Here is a 25,885-nt window from a genome sequence, read left to right as displayed (position 1 = left end):
CACGTTTAAGCTTGATCAGCTGTTGTTAGAATTTATTTAATATTAATTTCTAGTATCAGCTGATGTTTGCTGGAGCCACAGCTGTAAATGCTGCTGGTCATGATATGGTTTGGATATGTGGTGAGAGGGAAACAGCAAGATGAAACCAAGAGATGTCCTTACTGACTCATCACAGCTGAACAGGTGATGGAGGAACAGGTTTACCTTTTAGGTGACATGAATGAGTTGAAGGGAAGTTATGAACTGTTTCTGAGAGACAAATAACCCCAGGATCCTTTTTTATGTAGCTGACAGCTGGTAACTGTGCAGGGGCAGATCTAGCAAAGTTTTGCCAGGGGCGGCATTAACAGGGAGAGGGGGGCACAAAGAAATACTTTTATTTCTTATTCTCATTTAAAATGTCTACTTTCAACAAATAATTATCTGAATCTTACAACAAACGGTTGATAGATTGATACATATATACCAACAAGACAGTGTGCATCACTGTCACAACAGCATTTGTTTTCATTCAAAGGCTTTATGGTTTTTTCTATAATGGTGGGCCGGTCAGTCAAAATGCCCGGGCCAATTTTTTGTCCCAGTCCAGCCCTGTCTGCGGCTCATCTGCAGTCTGGTGTTACCTACATCTCCCTACTCGGAAGGCAGAATTTCCGAGTTCTGAGTACAATCGAAAGCACCACGACTGCAGTTTTTGTGTTGGATGTAAAAAGCGCGCGTGACGCTGTGACGTAGGCTAGAATCATGGCAGCAGTCGACGACGGTCCAGGCGTGGGATTTCTCTCTGGGAAATATGCACATTATTTTTTTCCTTTCTGTTGGTAGGTGGCACAGTGCACTTGTGGCAGGATAGTGCTAACATGTAAGCAAGCTAGAAGACTGGCAATCTTGCTGGGTATCCAGTTAGGGAAGCAACACATTAACAAGAGAATTCTGGGTAAAACCAAAGTTACTTTCCCTAGTAACTAGTTACTTTGAAAGTAACGAGTAACTTGAAGTAACTCAGTTACTTTTGATAGAAGTAACTAGTAATGTAACTAAGTTACTAATTTAAAGTAACTTACCCAACACTGATGATAACACATCTGACAGGCATGAAGTCTTTTTCTGTACCAACAAGGTGATTCTGGGCAGTGTGTCCTTAAAAACATTTGAGTAAACTTGGCAAGTGGAGGACAAAAGAAGTATGTTCAGCATCTGAAAGTCATGTCATCAAGAATCAGGAAAAAATCCAGAAGAGACCTAACACAGGACATGAGAGATGCATCTGGCCTGTCAGTTGATCCATCTACTGTAGGAAGCTATTCAGACCATTTCTGATCAGAAATGGTCTGAATGGAAGGGTGGCTCTCAAGAAGTAATTCTTAAGGAAAGGGAAATGAGTGTCAACAGGTCTAATGGAGTGATACATCCAAATTTGAAATTTTTGGCTAGAAGAGAGCGTGAGTGTCTACAGCCATCTGTTAAACACAGGCTCTGTCATGGTTTGGGGTTGCTTTTCACCCATTGGTGTTTGGGATCTTGTCAAAGTTGATGGAATTATAAATGCAGAAATGTACCATCATATTTGAATTGAAAATGCAAGACCTTCTGGAAGGCATCTGACTCCTAGTGGTTTCAATTATGAGTATGACAATGATCACAAACACTGTGTGTTTGTGAAAAGAAAAAATATACCTGGATAGAAAAACACACAATGGAACACTATTAGTCATGGATTGGCCTCCGCAGGGCCTGGACCTCAACGTTAATGAAGCAATGAGGGATCCAACTAAGACTTTTATAATGTCCCTCAAGAATCCTGGGGAAATATTCCTAAAGACTACTTAAAGAAATTATTAGAAAGCCTGCCTAAGAGAGTTCAGGCTTTGCCAAAGAAAGCAGGAGGTCATGCCAAATACTGACTTTCAAGCTTGCTAGAATTGTGCAAACTCTGTTTTTGCCTTAGTATATCTCCATTTATGTTTGCGAATCATTCACTGAATCACTGCAGCTATTTGCCATTTTCCTGGCAAAATATAAAGAAATGTGGCTCAAGACTTTTGCACAGTACCCGTATGCGCCCCAAATCAACTCACCCCAAATGATCCCTTAATCGACTGGAACTCAGAGTCATATTAGAGAGGCACTTCTGGTGCGAGCAGGGTGCCATTTGTCATACATATTACTCAAGATTTATACTTGAGGCTAATAGTCTTTTTGTTCACTTCTGCCTTTGTCACACTTGCTCCCAAATTTTTCCCTCTTCTCTAATTAGCCCCTTTATGCTTGCTCTTGCACTTGAAATCTTTCACTCTCTTCTGTGCATATTCACCCCCACACTCTGTCTGCCACTGCCTCTCCATCTCTCCGTCATCTCTCTCTTATAGAGATGGATGAAAGGGGATATCAGGGAGCCTGGGTGGAGAGCTCAGCTGATAGGCTGAATCAAGGCAGGTCATTTACTCACCACAAGCCCATCCATCCTGAAACCCACACATACCCACTTAAAAACACGCACACATACCTTTACTCACCTCATACTTTCCCACAAACACATTGCGTCTAAATGACTTCCATCTCTCTTGGTGTATTATTTCACTCCTAGGAAGCCTGGCCAGAGTTTAAATATTCAAGCTGACTGGAGCAAAGGGATCTTTTCCATCAGGAATTTGTTCTTTCACACATTCTTGAGCATGCACATTCACCCAAACGAAAATGCACACATGCTCTAAGACTAAGAAATATCACACATAGTCAGGCACGCTCCCCGTGCTCAAAGCTCTAGACATCTCATTACTGGCATGGTGTGCTTTCATCGCTGGGGTATTGTGAATGAATGCGTCCCTCCTGAAGTTTTTGCTGTTTGCAGCTCTGTTCCCCGTGGGCTGACTGTTAATGACATCGCGCCATTCTGCATCTGTACTTGGGAAACTGTTAGTATCATACTCCTGGTAACTAAATAATGTTCCCATCTCACAAGTCCAGCTGCCTGCTGGTCAAATTACAGCCAAGCGAGAGGCTATTTTCTGCCCTGCGCCACTGCATCTAAAACAGCTTAGTTTACCCCCAACGTGATGGCATGATTACTCCAAATGCTTGACGCCACCTCCAGCAGGTTAGCAAATCAGTGAGCGAGGAAGATAAAACTGGACAGCAAGAAGTGAGAGAGTCATGATCTTGGAAATCATGGTGATGGGAAGCCAGTGAAAGGTGTTCATGAAAGAGCAGGCGCACGCTGCCGCTCCTTCCTTTTGGTTATTGACAGATGTGCGGCGTAATCAGAATACAGCATGTATCCGCTACTGTAGGGCAGATGGATGAGGCAGGGGGAAAAATGCGATTACAGTAGCAATCATAACTCAGATTAGCCTTCCTCTGTACCTCTCTCCACTGTTCAACACGGGAATCAATCACCATCACATTCACTACGCTGCCTCATATCACACACAGGGCCGCACCAAAAGGACAAATATTATTCTCTCTGGTAGAGAAAACAACATTGTCTATAGAGCAAGGACAACAATCGCTCTCTTTAATAAATAACGGCAGCTATTATGATCATAAATAGTGAGGGGGCCAGAGGCTGTTTGTAGGGGGGAGGATGATACATGAATCCATTCAGCATATTTCTGCTGTGGGCTTGTAACTCTGCAACTGAGGGGATCAAAGGATCTCCTGACAAAAGAGGCGCAGATGCAGCGTGCTGAGATGACAGCCTTCACCAATGCTAGAAGTGCACTCAGCACTAACATTGGCTGACTAGAGAACTGACTAACCAGTCCAGAACAGCACATTTAGTCCCCCCCTGCTGTTTCCTCTATCTGATTATTATTGATGACATCAGGACATTCGCAAACCCGTGGAGGCTCATTAAAACAGAAGTCAACTGATAATGAAAGTGAACACTCTGCACTGGATTACTTAATTTACTCAACACGACTATCACAGAAGAATTTGCATGCTTTGATATGTGCTTGCTTTTTAGCTATTCCCCCTGGATCGCCATTTGATTAAACTGTGGAATCATGTAGCAAAAACTTCTTCATGAGTAAAGCCCAAAGCACTTGGCTGGTTTGAGTATGTGATCAGTCTGTCTGGATTTGTGTGTCATAATGTGCTTGTGTGTGCGTTGTATCCTCCTGGTCCTTTCTGTTCTACAGTAGCTCGCAAGGCTTCAGGGAATGGAGAAAAAACAAAACGCTGATGTGCTCTGTGTCTTGATCATTCAAATTAAATTGAAACCACGCTGAGAACAATATTCCATCAAATGGTTTGTAAATTATAGACATTCACATTCATCACGCAAATACTCTTGCAGACACCCTCACACCCAGACAAATAGTTAGCATACCTGTACACGTATACACGTTTTAACTCACACAAACACTTCCACGCTGCTACAGTTGGTTTGCCACCAACATGCACAATGAACGAAGCCCCTTTTATTTCAGTTCTCTCTCTCCCCCACGCAGAACGATTCCCATAAACCGAGAGCCTGGAGATAAAGAGAAGACATGGCCTGTCAAGGCTTTTATGGCTTTTCCTACAATCGCTCAGGACTACAGTGGTATTTTTATGATGTTGCAGTACAGCCCCCAATTCTCCTAACACGCCACACCACCAAGGAAACTAACAAGGCCCTTATGTTTAATGGGCTCAACACGCTCATACCTCCAGCGGTCTTCAAATCGTCATAGCTACGAGCTGCCCAAGCAATGAGCAACCATTTCCCTCTAATCAAACCTAATTCAAAGTGTGCTTTACACTTTATGCCTGCTGTTTCATCCTGCTCCCCCAAGGGCCACAGTCTCTTGTATACTTTTCCGCTCGATCACCGTATTGAAGATGGTGGGTGGAATTGGATGGAGTCAGGGTTTTGCATATATAATTCAGTGGTGACAATCAGAAAGACATGGCACTGTCTCCATCAACAGTTAACTGTGAAACAAGATTTAGCCATCCTTTAGTCTGTGGCCAGTCCCGTGGTGGAGCCTAATAGTGTGTATCTTACTGCTTATCACTGTTTCTCTGAGCCAACAGGCTGTTATGCTTAGATAACCATAGTCATTTGCTGTGTTAAGTGGCTGATTGCTTCACAGTCGTGTTTTGCGTGCATGTGTGAGTGTGTGCCATGCTTTCATGCATGTGTGAGCACGTAAATGTAATTTGCTCGCCTGCGTGTGTATTGCAGTTAGGTGTGCGCACATTGCCACTTTTGCCTCAGCTGCATATGTTTGTGTAGCAGTGCCAGCTTCTTTCCAACACCAAGCTTAGCTCCAGTCCCCGGCAGCATGGCTGAGTAAGATTAAAGTCACCCATATTACACTTACCGCCAGGAGACGTAAGGAAATTAGGAGAAAATTAAACAATGCCATTTGCATACAATTACTCAACAGCAAAGCAAACAGCCCAGTTAGCCACTGTCTGGTCAACTAAAAAGTGCGGCTGTCAGTGTTGCTTTATGCAAACAGCTTTGACTAGCCTTATTCAGTCATGGGTGTTATTTGGACTGTGAGGGTAAAAATTTGCACAAATTCAACAGCTTTTTTATTCATTGTGTATGCATTAATGCAAGTGTATGATGTTCAGTGCCCATGTTTTCATTCGCCAGTTGTGCACTGAGGGTTAAATCGCTCCGCTTAAGTTGGATTTAGATTATTTTATGTGTGCGTGTAAACCCGCATTTGCTGACATTTTAGTCTGACATTCAGCTTTCAATCCTCAGTTTTCATCTCAGGTGTTTGAAATGTAAGGCTGGCATCCTGCAGAGAAAATATTTCTCTGTCTTCCTCAAGACACGCATGCACTCTACCATCACTATCTCTCGTGTTCCTTTGTGTTGCAGACACATTCAGATGCAAACTATCGCCTTTTACCTCCTTTCACAAACACGGATATTAAACCACATATCAATTTCTCTTCCCGCTTTCATCTCAAACATATATTCCCATCTACATCCGAATTTCTCTTCCTCTGTCTCTCATCCTATCTCTCATTCCATCCTCCCTACGTACAGGCAACTCGCCTGGTGACAGTCGGGGTAAAATATTAATGTGTTCAGTGAAGTGTTGTTGTCTGGAGTGCTGCCCTGACCATGAGCTTTGTTCCTGGACAGAGGAAAAAGCTAAGCAGCCATTCAGAGGCTCAGGCAGAGGTCCATGCAGCTGGATGTAGCAGCGAGGACAACTCCAAGCAGGGCCTCACTCTATCCACCACTGCTTAGCTCAATGCAAATGAGTCATGACCGCAATGTTAAACCCAACTAGAGCTAGAGTGTGCTTTTGCAATAAATCAAGCTGCAGCAAGGTAAAGTGATCCGTTGCCTGAAGCAGTGATGGAAGGCCAAGCAGAGACATCTGGTTTTTAAGTGCTTCAGCTTGGGCCTTTTTGCCTCCTTCAACAGACCAAATTCTCAAATACAAACACAGAAAATGCACTTGCTCCCATGTCCCACCCCTTTGCTTTTCCTTCCAACTTACTTTTAATAAGCTTTGAAACTGCAGGTGCTGCTGTTTTTTCTGTGCTTATTTTTTTATTTCTTTTTTTGTTCAGGGAAATCTTTTTTCCTCCCCCATTTTTGGCTCTCGAAAGTCTACAACTGAGTGCACGCCTTTGAGTCTCCCAGCTTTTCTTATGGAGACCTAAATAAGGAATGAGCTAACTAACTGAGAGCTGCTACCTCCTGTTCTGATTCAACGCACTCCTGTCGGTTTGCTTACTCCACATTGCCCAAAGATCCTTTTGGGTTTATGCTCACACCTTGGTGTGTTTGCACTGTATCTGTGTCTGGTTGTTTTTGCCTACTGCGTGTGCGCCTCTCTGCTGCCTGGGAGTGTTAGGTTTGCAGTTTGTTTGAAGACCTGAAAATCATTGGCTAACAGCACACTGGAACTGTTAAGTAGAAGCAAAGGTTTAGTTCAAGGATCCTAATTTGCAGATGTGTGAAAGGGGCTATGGATTTTATATTTCATTGGAATAATGCTGACACTCTTTTAGCTTTGCTTATCTTGCATCCTTAGTTCTGAGTCTTTCTAACCTCATGCTTGTGGATAGAGCTTTTACCTGAGAATAGAAAAAGATAAGAGCATACGCACAAAAGCACACACACAAACACACACTGGAGGTCCTTACAGGTGAAAATCTAGCGCTGCTTAGCGAATCCATTACAGTTCTAACTCAGCCTGAAAAAGTCCTGTGTACTTTACAAAAAGATAAACCTGGGTCTGGACCTGAGTCGCACAGAGGGGCTCAGAACTACAGCTAGCAAGATCAGGACTGTTTGTCTGTAGCTGGTCCCTGCACTCCAAAGCAAATTCCACAAAATAGCACAGAAGTGAATCTGTGTTTCAGAAGAAGCCTGCCAACACACGTTAAACTTCCTAGTTCCAGACAGCACAGCCACTTTTAATCTTGACATCGTAGCAAATATGCCACATGTATTCCTCTAGATAATGACTCAGGTGTCCTCAGGTCCTCTAAATTCAAAGTCTGGTACGTAAAATAATAAAATCAGACTCAACCCGAGGCAAGAACACCGGGATGTCAAAAACAATACAGATTCATGCAGACAGCTCGAAGTGAAGACTGTTGTAAGTATTCACAAGCCAGAATGCAAACATATACACATGCATACATTAAATCTGGTGTGTCACTGGGATAAACACTGATGTTTCCAGCTTATTTTGAAGACACGCTGGATTAAGCTGGAGCGATGGCTGACTGGCAGAGCTTTCATTGTTCTGGATACATTGCAATACTTAAAAATGCTATATATAGGGTTTTGAAGAGCTTTTCAGCTTTTTTTTTTTTTGAGAATGAGTGGGAAATGCCTCCTTTTTATAATCCAAAAAAGAACACAGTGTGCATGTGTGTTTAATAGAAAAGCATAATGACGAATAAAAGGCTGACTGGCAGTAAGCTGTTACAAGCTTACTATGAGTTGACATCAGCAGCTAGGTCATTGAATCATTTTATCTTACACTGCAACACTGTGACATAAGCAGGAAGATATGAGATTCAAAAGTTTGAATTACGCAGCAAGGTGTGTTTGATGTATTTGCTTGGCCAGTGCAGTGCCTTGCCAACTTACCTTACTAAGAGTTGTTTTCGAAGAATTCTGTTTGCTTGAGTCCTTAAGGCTGGAAATCGCAATTACATTTTATTTTTAATTAAGGTTTTGGCTTCCAAAATTTCTGAAAACAAGATAATTGAGGTTAGAAAAATGTGCTACATTCTGCTTCACAATGATGCTCTCATTCCTGCATTGGAAATCCAGTGCAACTGTTTCGTTTACAACACTGGATTTTTTCCTTACCTAAAAGCCAAAGTTTAGTAGCTACCACGCTCTGTTTAGATGTGTTTAGTGCTGCCCATGTTTATTTTTATCTCATTTTTTGCCAATTTGCAAAAGCCCGTGGAAATGAGCATTGTTATCTACTCCAGTGAAGTGTAACCACACTTTTAAAATTTTAGTTCTCTCCACAATTATCACTAAGAGCAGTGTGTCTGTGTGTGTTCTCCAGCGAGTCATTGCTACCCCTGACCCTTGAACACAGGCTCAGGGAGAGATCTCTCCTCGGGATTGGCTATAGCAAAACTGCATTACAGAAGAATTTCTTGATCTTATTGCAAAAGTAGAAAAGGAGTTGGTGAGATAAAATGGTGTTATATCAGGCTAGAGTATTTTCAGCATACAAAGCTGAAGGTGTCTGTTTATTGGTGATCCTTCTTTTCTGATGTTGTTTCATGTTACATTACATCACCTTTGCACCAATACGCACATCAAAAACATGTCTCTTTTACTCTAATACCACAATTGTGATGAAACATTCAAATGCAGACAAGAAAGGATTATATTAATAACCAGAATAAGCCTTACTGATGTGCTTTTTCTTTTCTTTTTTTTAAGAACTTTCTCACTGGGTCCACTTGTGTGGATCACACATTCGACTTCCTACAAAACATTTTCAGAAGTCTTCCCTCTCAAGCCAAAACAGCAGAGTGCTTCCTTATCTTATGGGCTGGAACTCATGTCCTCTCGAAATGGCTCATATCGCCTTATCTCTCCAGAATCACATCACGGCCCCCATGTCTGCTTCTTCCGAGTTCTCTAATTTGCTTTCTCTTCTAACACCAGCAACTACAAACACAACTTCTTTAACGCCTTGCTGAGCTTTTGCTATTATTCTCACGTCCTCACCCTTGAAGTAGTTCTGCTGTTGTGCTCCCTGTAAATTGATCGTGAGCGCAGGCTAAATGCCTTAAATGTAATTGAAATTGTAAAAGAATCTCTTTAAAAGTCAAACAAGCTATCTATGATTGTGCTAGGAAAAAAAATAATGCTGGTACAAAACAGCTGACGCAGCAGTGAGATATCCCACAGATGAACATTATCACAATTAATCTGACAGTGATAAATGCAGCAACAATTCGTCTCTCGTTTTCTAACAAGCTATGTAGACAAGGAACATAATTTACAGCTTTTTCTCCATTATGCAGACTCAGTCTGTTCCGATTTTTGTAGCCTCTGACAATTTTTTCAGGACAGGAATCATAACATAACCATACATTTAGTCGAATATTAATATTTAAGCGCTAGCTTAGATAGATTGTACTCAGAGGAATTTAGGATGAGAGCAGATATAGATTTACATACTAATTCCTCCAGCTGCCTTGAGGCGCTCTGTTGATCTTCTATCGTCACATTTTCTGTATATGCATAATATTAGTTTTATTCCTATCAGAAATACACTGAATAAAACTTGCACCTGTAGGCACTACCTTCCCATCTCTATTAGTCTCTGTCATCCATTACCATCTCGCCAACAACCCCCACTTACCAGATACCCCCACATTTCTAGCTCCCCTGCGGAGTTCAAACGAGAAGACCTATCTTCAGTTGTCCCCTTGCACACACCTGGGCCTTTCCGGGAAGACAAACATACGGCATTAATTCATCCATGTCTCTCCAGACTTCAAATATTTTTTCTCTGACTCTCTTAAGAGACTCAAGGACTTTCAGCAGAGGGTTGCGCTGTTTACTCTGTACTCCTGGGTGGGATATTTCCACTTGAATAAATGTGTCTCAGTGTGGGTTACATCTGTGTTCAGATAGTTTATCTTCAGAAATACAGGCATGTGTGTGCTTTCCACAAGTGTTTCTGGACATAAGCTCGTAGATTAATAGTATACAGATTCAATTAGGTAACGTCTGTGTGTGTTTTATTTTATAGTGCACAGACGTCTTTCTGGATATATGTTACAAAGATCCTGAAAATGTGTATGCATTTGTGCCAGAGGATGTTCTTCTATTCATTTGGGTGGAGCCATTCAAAGCAAACTTCAGGTCATGTTAAGCTAAACTTTGAGCTCTTTATATAAAAGCAGTCTCCCCCCTCAACCTTGCCTGGAGCACTGATAGGATGAAAAATGGATAGAAACCCCAAAGGAAGGAAGGGGAAGGTCCATCTGTGAGCTGCATTCAAGGACAACAGTGTTATCCATTTTGGAACAGTATGAAACAAGCTAGTGTTTTCAGTGGGGTTTGGAAATGTGGGCTTCTGGATGAACTGTGGATGCTACTGTTGTCTTGCCAAGCCAACTGTGATGTTGCAGATTAGATGCGAATCATTGACTCCTTGTTTGTATCAGTGCGACTCTTCTCATTCAGAGTGAGAGATAATGAACAAATGTGACTGATTGTTTCTGATCTGTGTTGCTGTAAATTACTGCCGCATCAGGAATTGTTTTGCAGAGCTCTGGTGCATACAAAAGCTACGTTTAATGTGATTTTATGTTATTCAGCCCAGAGGTGTTTAGTTTTGGTGATATCTATTAATCTCTGGTCTGATCTTGCTTTTTATTTCCTCTCTTGTCTTCTTTCTCTTTTTGTTATTTGTTCTGTTTTTATATTTTTGTATTTTTTCTCCTAACTCTTTCACTGATCTACTTTTTTCTTTTGGTTCTTTCAACTCTTCTTATTTACTCCTATCCTCTGTCACAGAACCGATTTCACCTGCAGATGTCAGCCCGTGTGCCTCCATCAACCCTGGGAAGTTTGCTCCTTGCAGTTTTGCAGGGGGGAGATGGTGGGGATAGGGATAGAGGAAGTCGGGGGGACAGCTGGGGAGGAGCAGCTGTAATCTGCCCAGGCTGGGACGAAGGCGGTGATGGCTTACTGACCCACCTTCAGAAGTACAGTGGTTCAACCTGGCATTTGTGGGACATAATCAACCTGACTCGCATCACAGGGAGCAGAGATAGAAGAGGGGGGAGCAGTGAGGAGAGAAGGGAGGAGCAGATGGAAGAAGAGGCTTTGAAGATCATCTCCACCCGTTTCCTGCGCTCCCCCTCACCTGTTTCATCTGTTCTCCTCCTGGGATCCGATCCCGAGTGTCTATCCTCCGTCCTTCGGGCTGCTCAGCGCCTCGCACCATCACTACCAGCACTGCAGTGGATCATGGGATATCCCTTGTCTCCAGATTCGCTGCACACTTTAGGAGGTCCTCTTGGACTGTTAGCCTATGGGGAGGTCGGCCGCAAGCCAATAAGCTTCTATATACGGGATGCTTTGCAGCTGATTGGCCGGGCGGTCACTGCAGCAACCATGGTGAGGCCAGATTTGGCACTCACTCAGAACATGGTAAATTGCTATGACAAACCAAACCGACATGAACAGCCCTCTTCTGGACAATATCTAGCCAGGTAAGAATGTACAGGATACACCAACTAATTAAAGGGTTACTTCACATAAAAATGGCTAAAATAATGTCTTTGTTCACCTCTAATAATATTTAGCTATATAGGGTTTTTTGTAACAAATTACTCTATTTGGCAGCTTTGATCTGACTAGTGAGTACACACGACAGAGACAGCAAGTATATATATTTTTTTGGTATACAGACTGACAGTGCAGGAACTGGTAATTCTTATTAGTCCTATGCAGTGTAGTTTGTTGCTATAGGCACCCTTACAGATAACAGTCGGGGTTGATTTGATGATGCTGATGCTGGCTATAAGCTTTCACTTTTACTTTAATCTCAATTTGGTTGTTTAGCAAAGTCTAGAATTAGTGCCTAGTGTTACTTGATCATCATTAAACCCCACTCTCTGTCAATGTTGATGCACTGAGATCAACTCCAGAGTTTTATGCTTTAGTTTAGAGATGATAGTAATACCTCCTCTAAAAATAAAATGTATTGTTTCAAATGGCATAAGACTAGCTTTATACTCTCTACACTCTATACTTCCTTGCAGCTACAGGTTCACCTTAAATGACTCCTGGGTTTCTGAATTTTTGCACATAGTTTTACTATTTAAATAACCGAATGATTCATAGAAGACAGTGAAAAACTGCATTTAAAATTCGCTGGTCACATCACTAAATACATGCTAGGTCGTTAGCTTTCTGAGTGACATTTTGACATTTTTGTGAGGAGTTACTGGCTCCACTTGTGGTACTGTATGCTCTGGTTGCTGCCCTTGTCTGTCCTTTGCACCATGGGGGTGGTAATTTCTGAATAGCACTGTCATACTGGAGGTGGGGAGGAGGTCTTTATGGCATACAGATTGGCAGACTGACACCAGAGGGGTTTTGTGTGTTTCTGTTTGCTGTTGCTCCAACTCCTGCAGCTTTCAAAAAAAGGCTTCTGACAGCTTTCACGGGTCTGACAAGGTGTGGTCTACGATGATAACCACTGACACATGGGGGGAAAAAACTGATTGAAATACACATTAAACCTTAAACATTTTCATTTGAAGCAGAAAAACGTAAATCCTCGCATTCGGACATGGAGTGCAAAAACCTATCACACTCGCATACTCTAGAAATCCTCTTGAGCAATATGTGGCTGATAGTGCATGATGCACTGAAGCCTGCTGCAATAAACTCACTGCAAAGTTAAATATTTTTCTCTAACAGTTGACATGGATATACTTCAAAGGGTACAATGGATAAAACAGCATGCATCCAAGTCATGTGATACTGGTGAGGGAAGGATTTGTGGTAGGAGCTGGGTCCACAGCAAATATTGAGCCCACGTGGTGCCTGCCAGCTGAGAGTGATCACAGACAACAGCCACATAATCACAAGCTGGATTCTCACAGCACTCTGTCCGCAAAGCAGTTTAGTTGAGCACTGGGATCTCAGAACCATGGGGCATGGAGGGCCACAGGCTTTTGTGGAAGTTGTGTTATTGAACATCCATTATTAGAGTTTGAAACAAGTTAATTAGGTTCAGAGTAGCGCCGCCACGATAGATTTTTCACTTCATGGTTATTGTGGCCAAAACAACTCACAATAATGATAATAGGGCAAACATTTTGATAAATTACTTGCCTAAATCACTACAAACAATTGCCGCTGATGAAAGCAGGGGCCAGTATGTATACAAAGTTTGAATTTAAGAGCACCAAACTGTAGCGACTCGATCAAGCCAGCAACCATGCAGATGTTAGTGCAGTTTAACAGACTAGCTTTAAATGACTCAGGCGATGTGTGACAGAGAAGCTGCAGAGACAGAAAACATGCAACAGTGGTAGTCACTTTACTTTAGTCAGGCATGAAATGCGCTGATAAGCTGAGGCTGTAGTGTAGTCCTACTTAGTGCAAGGCTGTTACTGAAATAGAAGAGACTGAAGAGGTAAACTGGAAAGAGAGTTTATAACCCTAACCGGCTTTTGATGGACCGTTTATGATATTATCATATCTATATTTTTAATATGTTGTAAAGTATTATGCAAAATTCCTTAGCCGCCTCTCATTTCTTGATATTTTGTTTCCAAGGAGCCAGACTTTAACTCATCAGTTTTTGTTAAGTGCAAAAGTTCTGAATGGCTGCTGAATGTCTTCAAGGTTTTTCACTCATTTTCACTCTTGAATCACTTATCGCTGGCCTATCAATTATTCATTCAGTTGAAGTTACAAAAAACTGGCAAAAATAGTACGGATTGACAGGTGTAAAATTACATTTTCACCATCAAGGTGATTTCCAAAGAGCTATTAGCTGGAAACTTGGCATATCCCTGCATAGTGGGCCCTTAAAAAAATTAGAATAAAATGGACAAATGGAGGATAAAAGAAGAAGTGGCAGGACTAAAAATATCCTTAAAATAGGAAGACATACAGCAAAGACCTGGCACGGGACCAGAGAGATGCATCTAGCCCTTCACATGATCCATCTACTGTTTATCAGAAACCTCATTAGAAATTGTCTGACTGGCTTTCAAGCAGCAATTTGTAAGGAATGAAAACGGGAAGAAAAGGCTGAGGTATGACAAATTATACAAGAACTGGACTGAAACAGTTCTTTAAGGAGTGATGAATATAAATGTGAAACTTTGGTTCAAATAATCATCAACATATACATAAGAAGTCAGGAGAGTAGTGCAACTGTGAGTGTCTACGGCCATCTGTATAACACTCTGTCATGATTTGGGCCAGTGTTTTAGCCAGTGGTACAGGGCTTTTTTGGGCGGGTGGGGTTGATGAAATGAAATTGATGAATGCAAAAAAGTACAGTCAGATTTTGATCTATGTAATACTATCTGGAAAGAATCTGATTGGTAACCGCTTCATCTTTCGGGATGGCTATAATCCCAAACACACTGCCAATGTAGTAAAAGGATACCAGCATATAAAAACACACGGGGACAGACAGGCCTCCCAGGGGACTACAACGTTATTTTCATCTTAATATCACACCAAACAATCACATCATGACTAGTAATGGCTATTTAGTAAATCTTTGATTTTCTATAAGTTGTGTTTTATATGTTATTGGTTTATTGGCTGAATTATGTTGTATTGTTTTTCTCTTCTTTTACGACTGTATGAATTTTAACACCATGGTTGTTAATCTTAAATTTGTATCAAGTCAAAATTTTACTTTGTGTAACACTTTAGTTTTCCCCATGTGCCAAATGAATATAATTTCAAGCAACTCTTTATTACACTATATTTTAGAGACAATTAATGAAGCATTGTGCATGCTAAACTAAGACTGCATCCAAGGTATATATTTTATCAGTTCAACTTAAGCCTATTTCTATGAAGATATATATAAAAAAAAAGCAAAACTTATCTAAAGAAGAAAAGAAAATAAGACATTTTTAAATGACTCAAACTTCATCAGGACTCTAGGGAAAAATGCAATCTTTTTGTGGGCAGCCAATTGGTACATGGTCTAGCCTATCAGAATAAACTATTTACAATAGAGTTCTCCACAAAATAGTCTCAGTGACCTTTGTTCATGGCCAGTGAAAGACTGATAAAAGGGGTTGTTCTATTGCACTATTCAAACTCATGCACTTGTTCTCCAGTGTACTACTTGATTCTTATCCCTCGCCTCCAACAGCCAGACACGGCAGTTCTCCGGAGAGCCTTAACAAAGCTGGAGGAAGTGAGAGACTTCCACATGGAAAAGGCAATTAACAGCTCAATGCCCTGGGGACAGAGTGAGGAAAGCAGGGAGGGAGGGAGGGAGGATGTCTTGAGATATTAGCAAGTAAAGAAGGTATGAGAGGATGAGAGGTTACAAAAATAAAAGTTACAAAATTACTCTTTCAAAGCAATGAAGATAAAAATATGAGAAACTAGCCACTTTTGATGTTGCTCTTCAGAATGTCCAGAATCACAGAATCCCTGGGTGCTTATTCCCAAAAATACATTAGAGAGAAGGGAGAATGTGGTCAAAGACAAACAGATAGATAAAAGAGAGGAAGTAGGATACAGCTAAAGAAAAATAGAAGTAAAAACAAAGGAAAGGAAGGACACACTTGTGTGGAAAAGGATGTGAGGGAGGAGAAAAAGGAGGAAAAAAGATAGCGGGTTGTTGTTATCAGAGTGAAATCTGCCAGTCAGTGCCATCTCACTCGACACAAGCTGCCACGCTGATTCCATCTCCCCCGAAGAGATTAAAACCAATGAAACAAGCAGGCCTTGTATCATTCCCGACAGACAGGCAGAAAAAGACGAAGGGAGTAAACTTTCCTCCAAACTGAAGGAGGTGGACTGACGAGATTGAGACGCATGCTTGGGACAGTCTTATAGAGTCATCATTTACCGACCACGCCACTGACATTTACTCTGAGTGCGTAAACCTGGGCCAGGTGTTAGGGAAGGAAGCCATCCCTCTCTGACATAGCTGGGTGACTTATCAACCTGCTGTGAAATCCAGAGTCATCCTTTAAATACAGCCTCTGGCCTGATGCTACAAAAACAATCCGCAGGACCCATAACTAAAAGGTGGTGCAGCTTTAAAGTGTGCAGTACATTTTTTTTACACCACTGCTCTTATCCCTATATTATGTCACACTCCTATCTCACCTCTTATCTCTGGGCATGAATCCAAACGTGTCACAAACAGTGGGAGAGGACCCTTTGAGACCTTGCACTTTTCTCCTTGGATAAAAGATGTAAAGCTTACAGTGTGGCTATTTTTTTTTTGTTCTTTCTTTGGCCAGCTTAGACTAAGAGTCTGGAGTTGGTTGGCTTGATGAATCTGCTGTCTATTGGATATGATGATTCAGCCGTGCTATTACCATGAGTGATTTCAGCTCAAGGCAAGGCTAGCACTTTCGCTTTATGGCCACAGAGACAGAAGGGAGCTGCCGATGAGGAAACATAAGTTAATGTGAAAGGGAACGGGGATGGCTTCCAATCAGAAGCATTTTTAATCAAGTTCTTTACAATTATGTCGATGTTATAGTAAATCACAATGAGAGCATATAGGGCAAGGAACTAAAGCGGAATACATAAAACCTTACATATATTCACATTTTTATATCAGTCGCTGTGTGGGGCAGACAGGCTTTAGTAAAGGCTAAACTTGGAGGACAGGTTAATGACCCACAAGATAAATTTAGCCTTTTCATTATCCTTTGGATATTCCATATTTAATGAAGAATATTCTCAGCTGCCACAATCTAAGCCAATGCATGCATATAACCTAGTGATGAGAGTGAGAAAAGAAGAAAAGATGGGGGGGACTAAGCGCAAGAGGATAAACCTGTTTTCTGTTCTATGAAAGGACTCCGGCTCAACCACCCGTTTCTATTATATGGAAGGAAAACTTGCCATTTCTAGCCTTGACCCAGACATCATCAACAGTCCCGGCACGGTTCAGCACCCATACTGAAGTGGTCCCTGCATACTTTAACATTTAAACAACCACCCCTATGATTTACAATGACCTCATGACAATCCCTTATGATCAAACAGAGCTCGTATGGCTTGATGATGTCCACGTGATCGACTGCTAAGACATGTGCAAAAAAATCCCTGCGTGGTTCAAGAGGCCAGGAGAGATTTATGTGCGAATGGGGATTGCTCCTCCTAATGTGTGGAGACGAGTGAGCCGAATAGCAATGACTGCCTGTATGGACTGGAAGATAGGAGGAGAAGACCCTCACTGCACTGCATTAACTTTTAATTATGACTCTCTGGAAGATGCAATTACCCATTAGAGACCAGACTTGCTTAAGCTCTGCAACCACACTGTAACTTTTTTCTTGCATTAGCCCCATTTTCCTTTTTTCATAAGCCTTTTTTCATAGACTATGTTTAGTGTCATCTGTATAATATTGCAGGCTGTACTTTTTTAAGGTGGATGTCAAGTTTATTTTCTATATTTTGTTGGCTTCCACTTATTATTTGTTCTTTGTCCTCTGTCCCTCGAGGTTTCTCTCCAACACTTCCTTCACCGGGGCCACAGGCCTGATCCAGGTCGATGCTGGTGTTTCTCGGATTCTGTCCTCCCAACTGTTTCATGTATGGAGTCTGAAGAGAGGTGCTCTGGGGCAGCCTGCTTGGGTTACTGTAGGCCAGTGGACCCGAGGTCGACTGGAGTTGGAGGGTGGCATTCTGGGACTGGTGGGAGGGTTCATGACCAGCCAGGGACAAGGTCTTGGAGCCGGGGTGAGGGGAGGGGATGGCCAGGGTGACGGCAACTTTGGAGGTCGCTGGAGGCCGGGACTTTCGGTTGAAGGGCACCGCCTCAGGGTTGTGACCCTGGTGGAACACCCATTTGTCTTCACACGGGAGGTGGACGAGGATGGATTGTGTCCAGCTGGACAGCTTTGTCTGGACCCCAAAACTAACCAGTCTAGTATAATACATGGCCTTTTTAACCAGCTTCACAACTCAAATACTACAACGGTAGACTGGGATGGCACAGGTGAGTGTTATTTTGCCATTTGTCCATAGAATACTGTCATTATAGAACCATTATACTGTAGAAGTGGACTACTTGTCAGAAACATTTTAACTTGTACTGTGAACATCTATGACTTCTAATTTATGGCCTCTCCAAGCTTTGCTTACATAAACCCTCAGATCTTTTCCTTTCAGTTTCAGTGTTGCTGTATTTGGCTGGCCATGTCTCTAGAGCACATATGGATATTTGAGGTAGAATCAATAAGGGATTGCACCAGGTCAGTTGAGTTGAAAATATAACAGGGTCAGGGTCAAGGGCTACACTCACCAGCTACATCTTTCATGAATGAAGAGCATATAGGAATTCAATCAATAAGAGATCAAGAGTATCTTGTCAAAGATGTACTACTATGATCTTTCTTTCACACATGAGATTATCTGCAGCTATACATCCAGTCCACAGCATAGTAATAACAGTCAACCTGACTTTCTTTAACTTTAATCAGCCGATTGCATATGGAAGCTATAGGAAAATGTAAATTTTTTTCATGATGATGCAGGTACTAAATGTTGACGTGTACTGTGAATTTATTCAGTTGCCATTGATAGGATTAATCGTTTCAATGCAGAGGGGTATTTACACCTTTACATAACATAACTTACAAAATATTGAAAATAAAATTCATGATGGTTCATTTGTAAAAGAAGTCCAGAAGCCAAGCAAGAGCAACGGGGACGCTGCTGATGTTGATTAAGCGATATTGCAAGGAAAATGTTTGCCAGGGCAGTTAAAATGGCAAACATGGCAAGAACTTAAAAATTCATATTGAGCAGCTCCATTACATCTTGCCAGCTCTACTTTTCTTTAATGAGTTTGAGGGTTGTTAATTTTTTTTTATCCAAGTACTTAATGTGAATAAATGTAGTCCATGCCAGGTCATAAAAAATGCCAAAGCTGAAGTGTAATGTAAGAATCTATCAACATTTTCCTTCAGCCATGGTTGTTTGTAGGCAATTCCCATATGTGCAACCACATCCAAATCATGCATATGAATGTCCGGATGGATATCACACCATCATCATTTCTTTCCTCTCAGAACTACCAGAGGACCTGAGAAAGTGCTGCTATGGGTACTGCATTGACTTGTTGGAAAAGCTGGCAGAAGATATGGGCTTCACATTCGACTTATATATTGTGGGAGATGGAAAGTATGGGGCGCTCAGTGGGACAGGACGCTGGACGGGACTGGTAGGAGATCTGCTGAGCGGAACCGCCGATATGGCCGTCACCTCTTTCTCTATTAACTCTGCCAGGAGCAGAGTCATAGATTTCACCTCACCCTTCTACTCCACCAGCCTGGGCATTCTGGTACAACTGCTTGAAGTCATCATTAATTGTTGGAGGTTTAAACTTGATTCTTTACGACTGTAGAATTCATGGCGCATGTCCTAAAAATGTGCTCTGTTTTAAGTTAAAGCACTGCAGTCCTCAGTGTTACTTTGACTTTTTATGCCTCTGCCGGTATGATTTAATCGTTTGGCCTGCAGCTACTTATTGTTCACTCTAAGCCCCCTCACCTTGGTATTGTAGTAAGGAGCGGGAGATCATTAGTTGAGAGTGTATGTTAATTATTGAACTTCAAAATTGGATGCAGTTTAAGAGTGTGTAATGAGTCTAAGAGGCATTTGAGAGACAGAGTCCTCAAACATGCTGTAGCTATTCTTTGATTGGTTAGCATTTCCCTCTATAGCTGACAATCTGCAACGCATGATATGATCTGACAATACGGCTCCATTTGAAAATGAGATATTCATCATTTTAAAAAGTGATTTCTTCTCCTGGCTGAATAATAAATAGCACGGAATAAAAACAATGTGTGCATTTTTTTTTAAACTAATTTGCCGAGGAGTCATTAACAGAAGTTTATACAAACAATGCATGGCAATCAACGGTGTCAAGTCAGCTTCTTGTGTTTGCATTTGATCCAACAGGTCCGTAGCCGGGACACTGCAGCTCCCATTGGAGCCTTCATGTGGCCCCTCCACTGGTCCATGTGGGTGGGTATTTTTGTCACGCTGCATCTCACAGCGCTCTTCCTCACCTTGTATGAGTGGAACAGCCCCTTTGGCATGACACCCCATGGCCGGAACAGACTACGTGTATTCTCCTACTCCTCTGCTCTCAATCTCTGCTACGCCATACTGTTTGGACGCACTGTCGCCACCAAGGTAACAAAGCTCTTCTCTCTGTGATTAATTGGCATCATGTGGGGCGGGGCGAGGAAAAGTCATTGCAAAGAAGAGGGGGAGGGGATGCTTTATGGGATTCTTATTGCCAATGGCAAAGGAAAGTTGAAAGAGGGTGCTAGAGAGAAAAATGATGGAGATGGCTAGGGAGAAGAAAAGATTGATAGGGGATAGGTTAAGAAGGTAGGCAGTGATGAAGTAGAAAGGTACAGGGAGGATAATGCGCATACAGGGACAGAAAGGTGAAAGGGTAAGTGAGTGACAGAGAGTGAAGGAGTTATGGTGAGGATGATGGAGTTCGATGAAGGTGGTGAAAATGGGAGCAAGTTGAGGTTAGCTCCCCAACGCAGTCAGACCCAAAGTTAAAAACAAGAAGGCACGGAGAAGAGGGCCAGTGAGGGGGATAGGAAGGTGAGAAGGCGAATCAGGAAATAGGTTTCAAAAAGACGGTATTAGGAAGGCTGACAGAGGGATGGTGAGATGGGGTTGAAAGGGTAAGTTGGTAAGCAGGGATGAGAAAAGCAACAGATTGACAGTGACGTGGAGGTGGGCAGAAAGGGGATGATGTAAAGGAGGGGGGGCATGCGAGCAGACAAAGTTGAAACATGGCGACATAGGTTAATATCAGGGAGAAACAGAATTGCAAAAAATAAATGGAAGTCAAATCCTCAGACTGAGGCAAATTTATCTAATAACTTGAAAGCAACTTGAAAAACAATGTCTGTTACTTCAGAGATTTTAAAAAAAAGACAACTTATTTTCATGACATTTGTTTGGTATGAAAATGTAAATTACAAATATTAAATGTACCTTTGGAGTAACAGCATTTTTCAAAACCTTGTCAGATTTAACAGATCGTGTGACACCCACAGTCACACTGGTGCACAAACACAATCTCAATGTATTTGCCAGTGAATAACGACTCTGTCTTCTGCAGTCTTTGTTTTATATAGCCTCACATTGTTCCAGAATCAATCATTAAGATAACTTGCTTGCTTTTCAAGTTTCCGTGCAGTAACATCTTTTCCTTAAATTATTCCTGTCCTTATAGTGAGATTGCCGCTCATAATATTTAAATAAATACAAAACCACATTTTACCCTTAAAGCAAACTGAGAAAACAACTTAAGTGGAAGAACGGTCGAGTGATTAGTAAGACCTTCCCATTATTGAAAGGTCACAGGTTTGATCATCGCATTGGCGATGTGTCAGTTAACAGGTTGTGTTCATTAGCAGCCCTGTGACCTGTTAAAATGTCCTTGAGCAACTCTCTGAACCTCTGTGTGCTGGGTCACAGCCAAGTCGTCAGGTTTACTCAGGCTATGGGAAAGAAAGGGGGAAATAAATTGATTGCTAAACCTTTACTGCTGGGTTGAGTTTTACAACTTGACTTTAATGATCAGGCGAATGTCAAGACAAGGACCAACTGAAAATTTTTGTCTGTTTTTTTGTCTTTCTGCAATACAAATGCTTAAGGAATATATTTAGGTTTTCCTCTTCTAACATAAGCTGTTATCCTCAACATACCTGACTACTACAGATAGCAATAACTGAGCATCACTTCCGCAGGCCAAGCACAAGAACCATTAATCTGTGTGGTTGTGTTTCACAACAAGGATATCACTGTATTGTACTATATGAAGCTGCCATTGCTATCAGGGTTTAGAGTAACATTAGGTGCTCTGTTTTGCTCTTCATTTCCTTTGAATTTACACTCAGGCAACCCCAGGTAAAAATAACCGAGATAGCAATGTTCTTGTCAACATATCTAACCTTAAAAGCCATTTGAGATTGGAAACAAGTGTGTTAGATGATGAACTGTTGCTTTTAGAATGAATTAGCAGTCGCTTTTAAGTGATACTAGACCTTTAAATTGAACAGGGGTTTATTTTATCTGTGCATTATTAACTTGCAGGATTGTAAAGTTTTGCCTAGGAAATACAGCTTTAGCCTTATTATTTAGGCTAATAATAAAATCACAAGTTGTCCATAGTATCATTTTTGTATCCATCAAGTTCACTTTCAGTTACAGCTCCTTTAAATGATTCATGTTTTAAAACCAGTCAGCTTGAAACATCACAGAAGTCAGCCATCCTGCGGGGCCAATGTTAGCGTAATTAGCTTTCTAGCCAGTACTGCTAAAATGTCAGTGAAAGCTGCATTTTTAGCAGTTAGAAGAATGCTTTTGTCCAAGTTCACACAATATATGTTATTTCTTAGTTATTTTTTTACACCCTGTGTTACATTCCCAATCTGTCAGCAATGGCTGCAAAAGGCTGCTAGCTTAGCCTCATGGGGGCAACAGAAAATCTTAAAAGGTGTTCAGTTTACAAATGCAGTTGCATTTTAAAAAGCTCACCATTCACAACCAAAGTGGATTGCTAGCAAGCAAACTCACAATATTGGAACAGAGATCTGACAGGCCATGTAAGTATGTGTAGTTCCTCACCTCTACTTTTTGATGAAGGGCATTCTCCTATCTTTCACTTTTCTCAGCAACTCTGTCAATGAAATCAAAAGGTTTCATTGAACTTGTTGTCAAGTTGCCAAGTCTCTCCTGTCCACAGGTGTTTCTAGGTAGACTTTAATCCTTTTCAGGCAGGGAGAAGACCTCTCTGCAGATGTGCTTGTAATAGGAATGGTGAGCATCAGCCTCAGCAGCTTGCACACTTCAGTTAAAGCAGCGGTCAGTTCATTTCTTATGAACGTCTCCAGCAGCTCATCCGGCAGCTTGTAAAAGTGGGCATACACACGAATGACCTGGTTTAAAAAACCTCAGGCATGAAAATGAAATCAAAGTCATTCCACTTTTATTTCAGGGCAAGATCCCATCCAGGCCTAATGATAACACATGGTGTTAAAAGCAATATTCTTTATTATCTCAAACCTCATGTACGGCTTGCACAGCCAGGTTTCTTATGTTCCACCATCTTCTCGGGTATTATTGTCCGCCTCAGTGAATAGCACTGTCTTTTTATCTGAATAGCTGAAAAAGTTGTGAAAGCTGTAACGACAGGCAAAAAGAGATTTTAATTTCTTAAAACTGTTTGTTCCCTGAGGCAGGGCTAAGTTAAACTTGTGCACATGACAGTGAATAAACAATGCATACTGGCGTTTCAAATGTCTCGCTCCATCATATGCTTGACAAATGAGATTTATTTCAGGATGGTACTTTGTAATTGTCTCGATCACAACAGTCACTCTTTATCAAAGAGACCAGTCATGCACATTTGTGGACTATGACAATCAATTTGCACCTGTACATGTGCAGTATCTCTCTGGTGTCATGTTGTTTGACTACCATGAAAAGTGCAAAGAATGAAAATCCAGCTCTGTTGTGTCAGGGGAAGAAAAGAATAACAGAACTTAAAAAAAATGTAATCCCTGAAGCTCTTGTGACAGCTCTGTTTACTTTAGCTCAGTCAGAGCTAAACTTAGCAAAGAACACAAAAGAAGCATATACAGTAGATGAGTTAAAACTAGTTGTGAACCCCTTACTGCACTAACAGTAGCTACTAGTAGTGTTAGTTTGAGTACCATAATTTACTGAGCAATGCATTTATTCTGTGCTGCTCCATGCACATGTGCAGCAGTGGAAACAACAAGAAGAAAGAAAGGAGCGTACCACCATGCTGTTAAGACTTTCATCCTGAGCTGTGAAGTGAATTGAGAGTATCTAGACAACATGAGTTTTGACCAAGTTATTAAGCAGCTAATTACGTGTGGCTAAGGACTGATAAAACTTTGTCCTGACCGTTGGCTCCACACTGCAGGTTAATGGCAGTGGTTCCTTAGGTTTGTTAAACATGAAACTGTGACTCTCTGAATCCATGTTTTAAGATTGTCATTGCTACACTGCAATTCGAGGGCATAAGGGTAATGATAATGTTGAAAAAAATTATTTGAGATGCTCCTCAGTCAAAATTTCCACTTGTAACTCTGCCCTTATTATTAGTGCGACAGGCTTATAGAACAAAAAGCTCACAACAAATAGAACGACAACAATTTATGCTTGTATTGTGCACGCCATTCTCTGTTTCTCCCTTTTGAATTCCCCAATTAATTGTGCAAAGAGTTCTGAAACACTTCAAAAACCTTTATAATGGGTTACAACCTTGTTTGTATAATTAATATCTCATTAATCCCGAGCCCTTACAACACTGGAAATTCATCTCTTTTCTTCTTTTAAGTGGATTTTAATTGGTGGAATAAATAAATGATCACAGTGTTCAGGTGGATTCATTCCCTGAAGCAGCCAATTTCACGGAGAGATATTTTTGACGTGTCACACTAACAGTCACATTTTGTTAGATTTTGTGTTTTGCATTAGATGTTCTTTTGCTCTGTTGTAATAAATGGGATTGCCTTTCCTTGGGGAGCAGAACTGGATGAAGAGGGTACATATCTGAAGCTGGGACACATTTGAAAGGACCTTTTTAAACACTTTTTCTTTTTTTTGCTTTTGTCCTTTCTCACATATATGTTTTCAAACCTAGTTTCTGTCAAAGGTAAGCCAAACTCAAGTTTCACCTGTCATACGTCTCCACTCTACAGACCCCTAAATGCTGGACAGGACGCTTCTTGATGAACCTTTGGGCTATCTTCTGTTTACTGGTGCTGTCCAGCTATACGGCCAACCTTGCTGCAGTAATGGTGGGGGAGAAGACGTTCGAGCAGGTTTCCGGAATTCACGATGACAAGGTTAGACCACTTTCGAGGTCACAAACATGCCACTCCAGAAATGTTAGCGTGCTACACATATATTCACACACATAATAATCTTACACAAGGATGAACTAATGAGAAGACAGTGAAATATTTGTGAAGGCTTATTGCTTTCCATTTCCCTAAACTCTGTAGGGAGTTCAGGAGTACTGTGAATTTAATATGTGCCCCATCGTGATAGCTGCCCTCTCTTGGGCTAAAGATGATCAAAATGGGAGCTGGGAGTTTTGGAGAACCAAAATTGTTGTTGTTTCCAAACATCAATATGCATCGAAGAAAACCTGTCAAAGGAAATTCACTGAGGCAGGTTCCCAGCCCACAGTTAAAACGGTACATAAATCAAACAATAACTTTAAAAGCTTCCCGCCCAAACTATACCGCTAATGGCAAGGGTAAATTAAAACAGACAATTAAAGTTATGCAGAATTTATTGTATTCAGGCCTTGAATATGCACAATATCTATATAACAAACTATCCAACCAAGACTTAATTTTAATAAGGGAAAAATACTTTCTTCCACTCCCACTGGAGACCCACTGCCGACAATAGGGCTGTGTTCCACCCCAGCAAAATGCAGTAAACCCATTATTTAAATGGATGCAGTGGTGTGTTGTTTGTTGTGTTTTGTGCAAGAAACACACCCATGGCAGTTGATCCATTGTGTGCACTGCCTCCTTTAAAATTGCTGGGCTTTAATATAGATGTCACTGCTGACTGGGTAGCACTTCTCACATACTCACCAATATGAGAAAACATACCTTAAAGCCTGGTATATACACT

At 41.4% G+C, this 25,885-nt stretch overlaps 1 protein-coding gene across 1 annotated transcript in view; it reads left to right on the top strand.

The window, feature by feature from the left end:
• The window catches only part of grin3ba (glutamate receptor, ionotropic, N-methyl-D-aspartate 3Ba), an 83,866-nt gene that overhangs the window by 34,876 nt on the left and 23,105 nt on the right, over positions 1 to 25,885 (top strand). The window contains exons 2-6 of the mRNA XM_005926027.3: positions 10,985 to 11,685; positions 17,659 to 18,155; positions 19,231 to 19,502; positions 20,126 to 20,362; positions 24,934 to 25,080. Of these exons, the coding sequence (XP_005926089.1) occupies positions 10,985 to 11,685; positions 17,659 to 18,155; positions 19,231 to 19,502; positions 20,126 to 20,362; positions 24,934 to 25,080 (1,854 nt within the window). The remainder of the gene's footprint in view (positions 1 to 10,984; positions 11,686 to 17,658; positions 18,156 to 19,230; positions 19,503 to 20,125; positions 20,363 to 24,933; positions 25,081 to 25,885) is intronic.

Source organism: Haplochromis burtoni, unplaced genomic scaffold (assembly GCF_018398535.1).
Source record: "Haplochromis burtoni strain Fernald_Lab_line unplaced genomic scaffold, NCSU_Asbu1 Contig_85, whole genome shotgun sequence".
Lineage (NCBI taxonomy): Eukaryota > Metazoa > Chordata > Actinopteri > Cichliformes > Cichlidae > Haplochromis > Haplochromis burtoni.
The sequence above is the reverse complement of the archived record's forward strand: the minus strand, read 5'-3'. Positions and strand labels throughout refer to the sequence as shown.